The sequence below is a fragment of the Syngnathus acus genome, chromosome 1 (genome assembly GCF_901709675.1).
Source record: "Syngnathus acus chromosome 1, fSynAcu1.2, whole genome shotgun sequence".
NCBI lineage: Eukaryota > Metazoa > Chordata > Actinopteri > Syngnathiformes > Syngnathidae > Syngnathus > Syngnathus acus.
The window spans coordinates 10,065,496-10,080,280 of NC_051087.1; the positions used below are offsets into that span (position 1 = coordinate 10,065,496).

General features: G+C 41.1%; 1 protein-coding gene across 2 annotated transcripts in view; it reads right to left on the reverse strand.

The window, feature by feature from the left end:
• The window catches only part of LOC119128716 (myosin-11-like), a 21,570-nt gene extending 9,000 nt beyond the window's left edge, over positions 1–12,570 (reverse strand). The window contains exons 1-17 of one of the 2 annotated variants that reach the window (XM_037261426.1): positions 12,464–12,570; positions 9,596–9,965; positions 9,346–9,502; positions 7,737–7,764; positions 5,153–5,252; positions 4,999–5,025; positions 3,222–3,314; positions 3,043–3,106; positions 2,788–2,886; positions 2,466–2,609; positions 2,119–2,214; positions 1,799–1,917; positions 1,570–1,722; positions 1,318–1,491; positions 1,063–1,236; positions 821–935; positions 417–610 (exon numbers count right to left, since the gene is read on the reverse strand). In XM_037261426.1, coding sequence (XP_037117321.1) covers positions 417–610; positions 821–935; positions 1,063–1,236; positions 1,318–1,491; positions 1,570–1,722; positions 1,799–1,917; positions 2,119–2,214; positions 2,466–2,609; positions 2,788–2,886; positions 3,043–3,106; positions 3,222–3,314; positions 4,999–5,025; positions 5,153–5,252; positions 7,737–7,764; positions 9,346–9,502; positions 9,596–9,937 — 2,079 coding nt within the window. In that variant the 5' untranslated portion in view covers positions 9,938–9,965; positions 12,464–12,570. The remainder of the gene's footprint in view (positions 1–416; positions 611–820; positions 936–1,062; positions 1,237–1,317; positions 1,492–1,569; positions 1,723–1,798; positions 1,918–2,118; positions 2,215–2,465; positions 2,610–2,787; positions 2,887–3,042; positions 3,107–3,221; positions 3,315–4,998; positions 5,026–5,152; positions 5,253–7,736; positions 7,765–9,345; positions 9,503–9,595; positions 9,966–12,463) is intronic. The other variant, XM_037261436.1, reaches the window with a different exon arrangement.
• Positions 12,571–14,785: the final 2,215 nt, after the last annotated feature.

Here is a 14,785-nt window from a genome sequence, read left to right on the forward strand (position 1 = left end):
AGGAGAACTTACATGTAAGAGCGATTGACTTTAAGAGTTGACATAAAGCAGAGGGACAAGTGCACATTTGCCACTCTTCTGGTGAGACATTTGGTAAAACTTAGAAACATGGCCGGGACAATTTTGTATCTTCATGGAGACAATTGAGAGGGCAGAGGTCACTGTGGTCACTGAACTACAAAACGTAAACACCAAGTTGGAACCATAGATGTCCTGAAGGAAAATCGGTGGGGAAGTGGAGGGTGACTTAAAAAGTCGAAGCCCAACCCTTAGTTTAGTAATGATGACTTTGTAGAAATGAGTGATGTGTCCCAAGGCACAACGACTAGTCGGTTAAAAATATACATGGCTATTCGTGGTAACAGGGATCAGACGTAAATCCTGTTTCAAAAACTCTAAGTCAATAAGTTGTTTACCCTCTTCTCGTGGTTTGGAATGATGCATCTGACAAAGTTGGGCTGGGTGTTGTGCAGTGTGGTCATGAGTTTGGCGAGAGACTCCTTGTAGAGCTGCCCCACCGTGCGGAACATTCCCTTCTTGGTCTTGGATCCACCGCCCATCGAACTGTCTGACATCTTGGCAATGGTGTCAAGACCCACCACTCGGTCAGCTGAAGCACATAACACATCAGTCATTGAATTACCAAGATACATGACATTTGATCATTATTAAGGACTTGATATTACAAAATTACATGTACATAAATCAAAGGTGGAAACTGCTTCATATAAATTCTCAATATTGCATAACACCATTATATAGATGCCAAGCTGACATAAAAAAAAAAAAATGGCTAAAGCACGTATGTCCGTGATCTCACAATCTTTCCAGAGGTCTTGCACAAATGAGCTGGACGAATTGTTGAGCAGTGCTGTAACATTGTCATTCAGAGGGTCCATGTTCTTTGTCAGCCAGGCTGTGGCGTTATAGTCCACCTACAAGCACACAATATTGGATTCATTTGATTTTGCAGTTCTGGAACATCTGGTTGTGCAAAAGCATAACCCAAATCATATCTCAACCGTCATATCTCTTTAAAGTGCCCTTTATTATTATCCTCACCTTTCCGGCATAGTGAAGAAGAGAAAACTCGGTCTTGTCTTTTAGTTGTTTTGATTTTGCAAATTTAACATGGTTTCCTTGGGTGTTCATGAGTTTTTCCACAAAGGAGACATCTGTGGCTTTGGGGAACCAGCACTCTTCATCCAGCAAGGCCAGAATGCCTGGAGGGTTGTTCTGAAAACAATATGTAAGGATTTACATGAAACCACGTTATGAGGAAGAAAAGCTAGTTGTCACTGTCTCAGGGTCACTCACCGGCCTCTCAATGAGCTCTATGCAGGGTTGCAGGTCCAAACCAAAATCTATAAAGTTCCACTCAATGCCTTCTCTCTGGTACTCCTCCTGCTCCAAGATGAACATGGTGTGGTTGAAGAGCTGCTGGAGCTTCTCATTGGTGTAATTGATGCACAGCTGCTCAAAGGAGTTGTCCTGCAACAGCCGTGAAAGAGAGGTGAGGATGCCCATTGTTCACAAATCTCGTAATATTGCTCATTGGAGGGTTCATACCTCAAATATCTCAAAACCAGCGATATCGAGGATACCCAGGAAGGAGGCCCCTTGACGTTTGGTCTTGTCCAGGGCTTTGTTGACTCGGCCCAGGATCCAGCGGAAGAGGCGCTCAAACACAGCCTTTGCCAGGGCTTCAATAGCAAAGTCAGCCTATGAAGTGCACAAGTAGCAAACTCATGAAAGGTCAATTTTTTCATTCCTTCTTTCAGTGTGCACTGTGTCATACCTGCTCTTTGGTTTGGGCTTTTTGCACCACCTCTCTGCCAACTTTGATTCGAGGCGTGAGGATGGCACGAGTGAAGTCAGTCACGTTGATACCCTGCAGGTGACACACCTTCTGAGCCGCTACAGACGGGAGAAATAAATGGAATATATTTTTAAATATTTATCCCATTTCTGCTATTGTTTTGCTATATTTTCTTAATTGTTTGCATCTCACAATTGTATTCCTCAAGTGCCCTGTAATATTTAAGAACTTCCATATCTCAATTTCACATTATAAAAAGGTAGACAAGGAGACAAGGAAGACAAAATACTGAATCTAACCTGTGTTGTCAGGCATGGTGGCCTGCTCTTGGTTCCTTTCTTTCTTAAACTCAATGTTTCCCAGCTGCATGACTGTTGAACACACCTTCAGCATATCTACAGTAAAACAGAACAGTATTGGTAGGATCCATCCATCTGTTTGTCCATCCGTCTGCCCGTCAGATATATAAACAATACTTTATGCTATAAGTCACGCCCAAATTAGAGTTTAGACTTCAAAATCTGATTAACAGACTAAAAGGAGTGAAGCAGTTGACACCCAATTAGAGTAAGCTACATTTATCTGAATCACTGGGAATTATCCTTTTTTTTTTGTCAAAACTAATGATAGACCACATTTGTGATACCAATTCGCTCCTCATCTGTAAAGCCCATGATGGTCATGGCCTCCATGGTCTCCTCGAACATCTCATCATCCTGCTGGGCCGGGATCTGGACGTGGCCCGCAACGAGGAAGCGGTAGTTACTGAAGGGCTCCAGAAGAAGCTCCTCTGAAAAGATAATAATACACAATGAATTAAAGTGATCTTTTTCAGGTTTTCCCCACCAGTTCTTAATGTTATGACTTTACAGGATTAAAATGGAGACCTGCATTACAGAGTATTGTTATGCCAAGTGAAGTCATGATTTTATGTAAAAAATATCCACACAACGCGTTTTAAATGTTACCTTTAACCTTGTCCTTGGCACCAGCAATCATGTAGTAGAAAATATGGAAGGCTCTTTCTATTTTTGCTTGTCTGATACAACGAGACTTCTCCAGGAGGTCTGAGAACTCAGCGATTAAAGAACACAAATGCTCAACTCTCACCCTCTGCCTAACTGTGAAAACGTCTTTTGGTTAGCTTCTATGGCCATATCGCCGGTTCCTAAACTAGATACGATTTCACTTTTACTTGATAGATTTAAAACAATAGAGGATACAGGTCTCAATGTTGGCTCCAACAATGTAGCCTGTCACATCAAAGTTGATTCGGATGAATTTACCCTGTGTGAAAAACAATGAAAGAAGGAGTTAATAAATAAAATCAAAACCATGCAATGATGGATACGATTTTTAAGATCTAATTTTATTCTGACATATAATTAGGAAGAAAACTCACAAATCGGGAGGAGTTATCATTTTTGATGGTCTTGGCATTCCCGAAAGCCTCCAGGATGGGATTGGCTTGTAGGAGCTGCTTCTCCAGCTCTCCCTGGTGACAACAACACATTTACACAATTAATGGCAACTGAGGTGGGCTGCAGATGGGGTTGATGGGTAGCTTTCCCAAAATATAATTCATGTGTTAAAAAAAAAAGAAAGAAAAGGACTAATAAATCTCAAACTGCCTGTAATACATCAACAGCTCAGAGTTAGTTATGCAACCAACATCTGACCTGAGGTTCAGAGGAAAACGAGGGGAAGCTGATATATAAACAGACAAGGGCAGGTTAGTTCAGCTGAAAATAATCTTATCAGCACATTGCTTCTGAGGAATGATCCAATTATATGAATGTTTTGCCTCGGTGTAGCTTCTCTCAGCTTTTGTACCGTCAGGGATTTAGCGCATCAATTTCAAAACCTTATTTTTCTACTGACCCTGTCAGTCATGGACCCTTATCAACCTTTTCCTCTTCATGATCTTGCTGGTCTGTAGATTTATAGGTCGAACCAGGTGATTAGAAAATTAGGCAGAGCCCACCTTGATGTGCATTTAGATAATCCACCTGATCAAAGGGCTCTGTCAGCTTTGAGCTAAGGTCAGACCCTGTCAACCTTCACCTCAATGGTTTAAAACACGGATTCTATCCGCCAAAATGGGCTGAAACTATCAGATGAGGAGACGGGTGTCAACGAATTTAGCCTGATTGAAAATAGTGACGGACGGAACATGATTGTGCAACATGGTGGTAGATCCTGTTAAACTGAAATGATTGACAAGATACAGACCAACTGATGTATTGAAGATCAGAACAATCAAAGCGGAAAGGATTGTCTTGTTCATTTAAACTCCTGGGATACGTCACTGGAGAAGAGAAATGGAAAAAATAGAGCAGAGCAGAGCAGAGCAGCAAGAAAGAAAATACGATAGCTCACAGCAAGGCTTTTTTTGTATCAAGGTTTACTGCATATTCAAATCAGGGAGTCAAACTAGAAAAAAGAGCTGAAAGTATAGTTTTGTTTTGTTGGAAAGAAATGATGAAAGAGAGTTTGAGGGTATCTCAGCAACGATAACACCGTTATCAGTATTTGAACATGCTTTCAGCAATTATCTTCTATCTAAACATTATAAACAAATCAATCAAGTCGATTGTGTGTCGTGAAATCATGTCTCAAATGTTGTGACCGCTGAGCACTTAAAACATTTCAGGGCGACAGAGAAAGATTTTTTTTTTTAAGATGGCGGACCACATGGCGCTAAATAAAATGCATTAGAACTCTCCTGCAACGGAAGGGAGCTTGGACGAAGCGGAGGAGGCGAGAAGAGGACGTGTTCCAGACATGAGGAGACGAGATGGGCATGCTCACACTGTGCACGTTGATCGGTGAGAGATCCTTTCACTGCTGGGGAGGCTTAATCTCATCACCCCCGGCAGTGAAAGGGTGTTCACTGAAAATACGTTTGACACCAAACTCAACAAAGTAGCCGGCCCACACTGGCCATTCCGGTGGTTTCAAATGTGACTACGAAGAACTACGATCATGCAAATCCACTCGCACTGGGTAACACAGGAAAAACTAAAATGCTAAAAGGAACACTATCGTCAGGATTTGAACCTTAGTGTTGGAAAATAGATATCAAAAAATGGTTCTTTGTCACTATCGTCATGCACGTTTAAATCTCAGGAAGAAACAACACACACAAAAACACACTTCAGGCATTGCCCTTTACTCACGTAGGCAAACTGTGATCCTGATTGTTGCTATTTGGAGGAAATGGCGATATTCAGAATTAAACTGTGCAGCATCCTAAATACATTAAGACTGAGGGAACTGGCTGACAGACCCTTACTTGTCACTCCAGCACGGTCACTTAGCATGCATACTTACAGCACTGCTGTCCTTCTTGCCTTTGTGGGACGAGGCCACGACAGCCAAATACTGGATGACTTTCTTGGTGTTCTCTGTCTTGCCAGCGCCAGACTCCCCACTGAGGAGGAAAAAGATGTCAAGGTGAGACAGAAAGAAAGATACCTCACTTAAAACAAATGGTATCTTCCTGGCTCAGACAAGCCGTTAAAGCTTAGTCTTTAAGTAATTCAGTGTACCGTGTAATTGTCATGCTTTTAAACACAAGCGCAAACTAGTCCCATTTTCCTTCCATAAAATGTGGCTTGTGATCTTAGATCCTTCAGAGAAAGTCAGAGTTGAACAATCCCAGAGCCACCAGCCATCTAAGTCAGGGCTCCATAAAAGGCAGGGGAGGCTCCGTGTTGGAAGCGCATTCAATTGATTTTTTTTCCTGTTGTCATCTGGCACGGACCCACAACATCCAGACCCCCACTGTAAGCATTTGTGAGAGTTGGACAGATTCTACTGGAACTACTGGGAAGTCAATCTATGTCCTGCTCAGTATCAGAACAATCTTCATAAAGTGGTCACGGCATTAAGTACATTGGGACCACTTTATCTGATTAAGAGCTGTTTAAAAATTGCACCAAATGAAAACCATAATGCTGTTTCTTTGACTGAAGTTGCCTCGTTGAAAAACTTGTTTTGCGCTTTATATTTACACGAGTACTTAAATGAGGCAACTAAAACCTGAGGAAAACCAAAATGCTACAGTACTTTACCACAGTCACTATAAGCAAAATCTCTCTCTCTCTCTCTCTCTCTCTCTCTCTCTCTCTCTCTCTCTCTCTCTCTCTCTCTCTCTCTCTCTCTCTCTCTCTCTCTCTCTCTCTCTCAAAACGACCAAAATCTAATTTTCTAATCTAAAATTTCATGAAATAGTTTGCATGAATAATTAATGCTCAATTTTCAATCGTGCCCTCTATGGAGGTGGCAGGTCAAATCTTGCTTTAAGGGAATTACATGGTCTTAGAAATTACCATAGACCACATCCTTGTTTTTTAAAATCATGCCTTCAACACCGCATTTGTTCACATCTACTTCTAAAATCTACTTTAGTCTGATTCATAAATCAGTTTTATTAATTTAGTTCACATCGATTTATGTATTTCAATGGGAAGTCAACCCAAATTAGATGCACAAGTTTCCCAAGTTTTGCGGTAAAAATAACATGTACATCCAGCGCATATGGACGGACACACAAACACACACACACACACGCACACACACACACGCACTCACACACACATGCACGTCATACATGAAATTCCATGTACTTTACCAGAAACATTTCTACCATATAAGGCCCCAGACTGCCTGCTGAGCTTCACAGCAGTTGTCGTTTTAACTGAAATGGTAATGTTGACCGGTGGGAGATATTACTGGGCAAGTGTTCAGCTCTCTTGTGTCATTGTGTTATCAGTTTACATTTTTGAAATCACATGTAACATGGATTGGATTTTCTTACATTATTTGACCTTGTGTATTCAAAACTGTTTACACTGATTCCGCCTACTGCAAAAGCTGTTTTTTTAACCTGCCCTCCGACACGTAGTGCAACAAATACTGGAAAGGGTGGACTAGATGGGGAAGTGGTCTGATTTTTATCAAAACCTATACAGGATCTTGAGATTAGTGCTGTAATTTTGGAGAAGAGGAAGCCTCGAGGACATCACGGCATGGGGAGAAGAGCGCTTAGTGTTAAGACCTTTTGCTATGTCAATCAAGAATGTGTTTGAATTGTCACCTTTTAATTTAACAGGCTTCGTTAAAATATGGCATTTACCATTTCTGAATTCCCTTATTGCAGAGTCCGTTTTTTCAGGGGTGGTAAAGTTGTGGATAATTCTTGGCATAAAATGTCTGAAATTCCTAAATGGAAAATGTCCCATTTTTTGCCAGTGTCTATTATTGTGCATAATATCCAATCCATACCTCTGGATCTACTATGTGTACATATTACCTCTTTTAAAAACAAAAGTTAGATCCTAAAACATTTGTGAAATTCAGCATTTAAAAAAAAAAAAAAAACGTGATTTGCTCAAATTTGGCTGAGAACATAGAGCAGTGAAAAAAAAACAACCCAAAATAAATAACAAATGAGGTGCATCACATGTGGTCCAAGACAGCTTGTCTCGAGATGGCCAATTCACAAGCTGCCAACAAAAAGCTTAAAACTAATAAACAAATAACATGGAAAGCAAACATTGGCAAGACTAATCTGGTTTCCTAATCATCATAGAGGCCCAACTTCCGGAGCAAGGGTCTGAGTAGAAAGTCAGGCTACAGTCATCGGGGAGCACTGCATGTCTATTTGTTAATATATTCACCAATTTTGCTCACTTCTCCTACTTCAAGGTCACTGATTATTGTCATATTATCATCCTCTATCCTTTTCTCTCTTGGAGGGCATAGAGGAACTTTATTTGATTGGATTTGAATTTGGAACAGTCCTTAGGCAGTGCAAAACCCAAGCACACACAGCCTGTGTGTGACATCATGGAAAAAACGTTCAGGGCAAATAAATGACAGGAGTGAGTTTGAAAATGGCAGATTTACTTACGTGCAGAGAATTGATTGATCTTCACGATCTGCAAACACAAAAATGTAATGAATTTTAATGTTGGTTATAAGTAGACAAAACTGATTTTATTTTTTTCTGTAGCTTATATTTGAGTGAGTTGTATATACAAATACCTTTTCCTTGACATGTACAGTAAATTAAATAATTTACACTGTATACATTTTTAGAACATTTTAATGACAGTGATTTATGAGATTGATATAAGAAAATATACTTCTTGGGACAACTTCCGGAGCACATGTTTATTCCCTGAGCGACTGATGCAAAAATGCAGCAAATGGGACTCCAGTCCTGGCTGAAGTGTTTAAGCTCTGCACCTCTCTACAACTACAAACATAAACTTTAGAGTAGTGATAGCACTGTTCAGATCTTCTCTTCCATTAGGATGCACATGCACAAGAGGTATGAGAAGCAGATCCCAACCAAAAGAAACACTTTACAAATGCTCATTGACTGTGGTGGTTTAGGGATTACACAGTTCATCATTAGTATGTGAGGACACAACTTGCTAAATCACAATGAGTATAGATCTAAAAACAATACAGACATAAGAGGAAGTGAGACCAAGTCTGTCTCAAAGGAGAACATATGGACAGTAATAACGCGCCAGTAACTGACAACCAACCAAACAAGCATACAAGTGAAAACTTAAACGTTGGAAAGGAGAGATGGGCAGTATGAAAGAAACTATTTTAGTATTTTGTTTTGAAATTTGGATCAAGTTTTTTTTTCCAGGGCTGTATCCATTGTACCATTGAAAGCACAAAATAAGTAAAGCTTTTATAATAAATTGGGACTTTTCTACATACAGCTGTAATCGTACAAATTAACATTTCGCTGAAAATGTAGCCATATAATTTCAACCCATCAGCAAATTACTTAAAAAAACTCGAAAACCATATTATTATCTTCTGAACCGTTTCTCACTAGGGTCACGAGTGTGCTGGGGCCTCTCCCAGCAGTCTTTAGGCGGTAGGCGGAGTACACCCTGGACCGGTCACGTGCCAGTCGCAGGGCACACACAGACAAACAATTACAACAATGGGCAATTTGGAGTGGTCAAATGAAGGAAGTATTATTATGATCATTATTATTATTACTATTTACTTGTTGTCATTCACATAAACTATGTGAAAAAACATCACTTCTGACCAAAGGAGCAAAGCATTTCCACATTCTTCCACTATTGATTTTGAATGTCAAATAGCTCGGATTGAATAAAGAAAGGACAGACTGATGGGACAGGAAATACTTTATAGACGCCCACCCATCGCTCAACAAAAATGTCAACTCCTCAGAGAGAACACCCTCACGCCAGCAAGAGATCCAGTGGGCACGACCCCCTGGGCCCGCACGGAACGGATTCCATGGGAAAGCGAACCATCCAAAGTCTCACCACGGCCAAGCTAGTGTGGCTTCATTACTGGAAGCACAACTCTGCCACCTTCACGAAACGCTGACTATCCAATAGAGCAGTACATTAAGAGACCTACTGCCAAGACTGATTAGGACTGATTCTCTCCAATGCTGCGCTTTTATCGTCTTTCAAACTGTTAGGCCTGGCGAGACGCTGGAATAAAGACCATACCTTGCATCATGTTTCTGTAGGCATTGTCTGTGATGGAATAGATGTGTGGGGGGACCTCATGCCGCTTCTTCCCTTTGTACATTTCAACGATCTTCTCGGAGTAAATGGGCAACATCTTGTAGGGGTTGACCACCACACAGAACAGGCCTGAGTATGTCTGAAAGCAAAACGGGTTTGGGATTTCCAATGGGATTCTGATTAGAAAGTCAATGAAGTTGATTTGAATGAACGCGTTTGGGTGCATACTTACATAAATAAGGCCCGAGAAGTACCTCTCACGGATATTGTGCAGCACCGAGGCTTCGTTGAGGCAGGTGAGCTCGGCCATGTCTTCCACCTTGCTGAACTTGGGTGGGTTCATTTTCTGGATGTCGTCCTTGTTGACTGTCACCTTTTTGGCATTGTCAGCCAGCTCCACCAGGACCTCGTCGCCGTGCTCCTCCTTGATGCTCGCGGCCTCAAATCCATGTCGCTCCGAAGGGATCCACACCAGTTTCTTGGCTGCCCAGTCGGCTTGAGCCATGGGGCTGTTCAGGAAGTCCTTGTCGACAAAGAGGAACTTCTCGTCCTCGTTTGGGCCCTTCTTGGACATGTTTGGACTTGGTGGGGGTGGGGGGCAACTGGGGTGAGAAAGAAAAGAACAGCATTAAAACAGAAACAGTGAGGCAGAAAATGGGAGTACTGCTACTCTCTGATCTTCTTTGTCCAGTCAGTTTCAAGTTTCAACATTTACACAAACTCCACTTTGACACAAACCTAGACAATGTCCATTAAACCTTGCAGACGTGGAATTGAGACTTAAAAAAATATATATCTGAGAAAACAATCCAGCTCCATGAGATGCATTAACTCCAAGTCATCATCTAATTGACAATATCAATTTTTACACCCTCTCTCTCCCCCTCTCTGTCTGTTTGTCTGCTTGGAGGGGGCTTCAGTCTGGTGTTGTGATGACCATATAAGGGCCCCTTCTCTGGAGCCAGGCTCTTTTCTGCCTTCTTCCTAAACAGCGAGGCAAGTGAACTCCCAAACAAAGCCCATATAGGGAATAATATGTCTCGAGCTGCCCTTGTCGTTTACTCCGAAATGATAGTAAGGCAAAGAGCTAGACGGTTGCCTGGGCCTTTAACAGTCACACTTCATCATAGCTCCAGGAGGAACCCATTTTTATATGCAGCAGTCACTGATTATATTATAAGGGTCATGCGAGCATTATGGGAGAATTTAAGAAGGTTGATACAGGCATCTGTAACAATCCTCTATTATCACACTCCCTGGGTCCAGTGAGCATGTGAGCACGAGCTTTATTGATGCGTCCAATGAGATTGGCCTTTTAACTCTTGAAGACAATTTAGTGATTCGAGGATTATGTATGTAGAGTCAGCTGTCCACGGGCTGCTGCTTTGACCTCCTTTCCCTCCATCTCTCTGTGCAAGACTGCTATTCTTTAATAGAGTGGGAACCATGCAGAAAAAGCCCCCTCTGAGAAAACAGAAGTAGACCTCAGGGACATAGCGAAACAAATCAACCAAAAGGATGTAGAAATATTAACAGGAGACAGAGACAAGCGATGAGCGTACATGCTCGTCAGGAAGTAATGATGATGTTTTGAGCTGATAACACCAAACAGACTTTTCCTGTATGAGCGAGCTTCTCCTCTCGCTCTCGAGCTGTCCTCACCACTGTGACTTGAGATAAAGTCACCTCGTGCTCTATTGTGTCAACATGACCAGTGTATGCTGAGGACAGATGTCTGAAATAGAGCTGACAGGAATTTAACTCCGTATGATTGATTGGCAGACTCAAACATTGCATTTTGCAACTTCATTTCACAATGACACATGCATGTCGAACTTAACAATCAACACAAAAAATAAATAAATATAAAACTAGTAGACCACCAATATATTAGATGACCAATCAACGATTAAAGCAAAGCTAGCCTAAATCAAGAGGATTAGAAAATAATATATTTTTGGTTTGTGATATTTTCTTTTTGAAATTTCTCATTCCATTTCAAAATGACAACATGATTCTGCATTTCAACACTGTGGTTAGGATGTTGTCTTCTCATTTTCATGACCATTCGTCCAATAAATTGGTTAAGCATTGTGTCTCAATGTGTAAATTAATGTGAACATTTAGGTAAATGCAGGACATATCTATGTTTCAAAATTAGTGCTTGTCCAAGTTAGGTTATTTGGACCTTGGTGAATTTCTACTGAGGATGTTTTGCTGCTTTCATGTCGATTGTTGATTATAATTAACCATAGAATAAAAGTAACTAGCTTTCTGATACAATTGGTCTCAATTAAAGTACTGACAAGCATAAATGAGAAAAAAAACCTGTTGTTTAATAAATAAAATTATTATTTCTGTCAAAAACAAACAGAGGGATGTCGACCCAGGGGATAAGGTGACCTTTGCAATTGTGTGGCCTTCGGGTCCTGTGAAGGATTTCACTCATTTCCTTTGTTTTCTGTTCAACATTCCTCCTGCATCTTCTTAATAAACCTAAAATCAACCATCTTAAAATAGCTCTTGTGCATAAGATTATGAATTACAGCATGGGAAATTATATTAATTAATGAGCAGCTGACATTTGACCCATTAGGGATTATCAAAAATGTCTTAGGGCTGCAATCATTGTGACGGAATATTTGTTCAAAAGTACTTTTAATCCTTGAGGCATCAGTGTTTAATCAAATCTTTTAGGAAAACTGTCCCCGGCAAATTAAGTTTCATGACTGTTGTTGCTTTTGCCCACTTCCCACAGTAGTTGGAAAAAGGCAGCAAATAGTGTAATTAATGATAAATTATCTTTTAAGGTTTAAGGTATAAAATGAAATAAGACCATAATTCACTTACGATTGGCATGGTCACATATGGGAAGTGAGATTTGTAATAAATACAACAAGATTTGAAGATCAATTTTTCCACCACAAAGTATTTCACAGAAGAAATATGAAAGCTTTTCTTGAATTGAATATATTTAATTTTACCACCTCTAAGACCAAAACAGTCTTGTTTCCTTCAACAAACCAGAACAACTCAGTGCTTGTTATTACAGCAAACTTTCTGCTTCTTAAATGCTCCAGGATTCATGCAGCATACTCACTTAAAGGGAAGAAAAGGTGTGCCGAGGGCAGCGCTGGATGCAGAAAGCTGTCAAACTGACAAGGTACTCCCCACACAAAAAGTCCAAAAGACCCCTGTCAAATTGCAAGCCTTACCATTTAAACTCGTGAGCTGCGCTCGTGGGCGGAGCTGCACCCGTGGCCTGGCCATCCTCCTTGTGCTTTCCTCCACCAGGAAGTCACATCCACGAGAGGCAGTGGGCATGCGCACTAATCACTCAGACGAGTTGCAAAGTGATGGCGTGAAGATGAAGAGAAGAGTTGTGCTATAATATGCAATGTCACACGGGGATGGGTTAAATGCAGAGGACAAATTTCACCACACCCAGATGTGTGTGTGACGATCATTGGGACTTTAACTTTTAACTTTTTAACTTTAAAGGTGACAAAAGTAGAACACATAACTGAAAAAAACCCGCATGTGTGCAAGTGCCATATATATATGACAAGTGACAAAAGTAGAACACACACACACACATAGTATACATACATATGTACACATATACATACATACATACATACATATATATATATATATATATATATATATATATATATATATGTATAAATGTAGTTTTTTGGGGGGGATTTGACATTTTAAATGGCAGCGTGGCTTCAATATTTCTCACTACAATGGATATGCATAGAGGTACAGTCGCTAGATTACGTAATCAACCTCCACTCCTCATAAGGCAAGTCAGCTGCCCCCTGTACCGGAATCCCCCTTGACTGGAAGCCCAGAAGACCTCAATAAACAAAATCATAATTTAGGTGGCGAGTCCCTCACTGTGAGTGTGTGTGTGTGCAGATCTTTCAAATTCCACCACCACAAAGGGTGAGACCCCTCCTCCTACATCCCACATTACCTCCCCACCCTCTTTCCATCGTCTTTCCAGTGGAACTTCCTATATAAGGACACCGTACTGTTTGCTCCAATAAATCAAGGTGCGAGTTGATAGCCAGAGCCTGTTCTGGGCCTGAGAGTGGAAGTGCCAGTATGTGCGTGTGTGTGTGAGTGTGTGTGTGTGCGTGCGTGCGTGAGTGTGCGGAGCTACAAGGAGGACCTCGGCGCACCCTCTGGCCAGCATCAAGGAGGCAGCGGCAATTCTTTCGAATGTGGAAGATGGGTCGAGCTCCGAGGAATAGCGAGGGATGACCAAGGAGACGATGGGGCAGGGCGGCGGAGGCAAATAAAGCAGGAGATACACTGAACAGGAGTTGCAGTGTGTGCCATATAAGGAGAGAGGTTCTGTTTGGAATCTCAGCAGCTTTCTGTGTTACTTTTAAAGTGTAGCACACACAAACACCACAAGCCCTAGTGACTAAATATGGTCCAGTAGCATTTGTGTTGCATTGGAAATGATATTATATTGATGGGGCTAATTATTTCTACCTTGAGCTACTATAGGTGTGGTGTCCAAAGGGTTTTAATATTTTTTTTAGTCTTACGTCAGAGGATGTTATTTTCTCCTGGTTCCAGATTTGCATTCACCTAATAAGGGTGTGTTTTCTATGCAGGGATAGAAGTGCTATGAGCTTTGGCTTGGCTCTGTGAAGTTTGGGAAACACTGTTCCTCATTACCTCCAATCTCAGTGTCATTCATAGCTGCAGCTTTCTAGCAAGCCTTTCCACTAATATGTTGATCTCCTTCATCTTAACTACTCACAGCAACAAGATGTCTAATCGAGTCCACAGTCGAGTCTTTCATATCGGAAGAGCCACGCGAACAAGACATGCAGTCCATATGATTCCTACACATGTTCAAGTACGCCCAACTGGGAACTTCTCTCTGGTCACACGAAAATAACACAACCAATCACAGCTCACCAGTTTTCTGAAACTGAGCCGTGATTGGTTTTGACCTGAGAACTGGCAACTGTCATTTTAAGTCGACAGCAAGTGGCAAAATGGCCGCCCCAAATGATGGATAAAAACAGTAGGGGGGATACACACAACATATTATTGTCGAGAAATTTCCGTGGTTGACTTCTCCTTTTAAAGCTTTTAAAATAATGGAGGTAGAAGACAGTGGTCAGCTCATAGGTCAAGCATCAGATCCCTCAAAGAAGAACATCGAGGTGCAAGGAGCATAAATGGGTGCTCGATTTTGACGTCCTAGTTCTAATTCACATTAACTAAGCATTTTTCTGCATCTTGAAATTGACAAAAACTGGTAAATAAAATCTCGCCTCAGGCCCTTGAGTAGAACGTGAATTTTCTTCTTGAACTCTGGCTTCCTCCCACATTGCAAAAACAGGCATGATAAGTTAATTTAAGACTCCATAGGCCAAATCTCATTTCT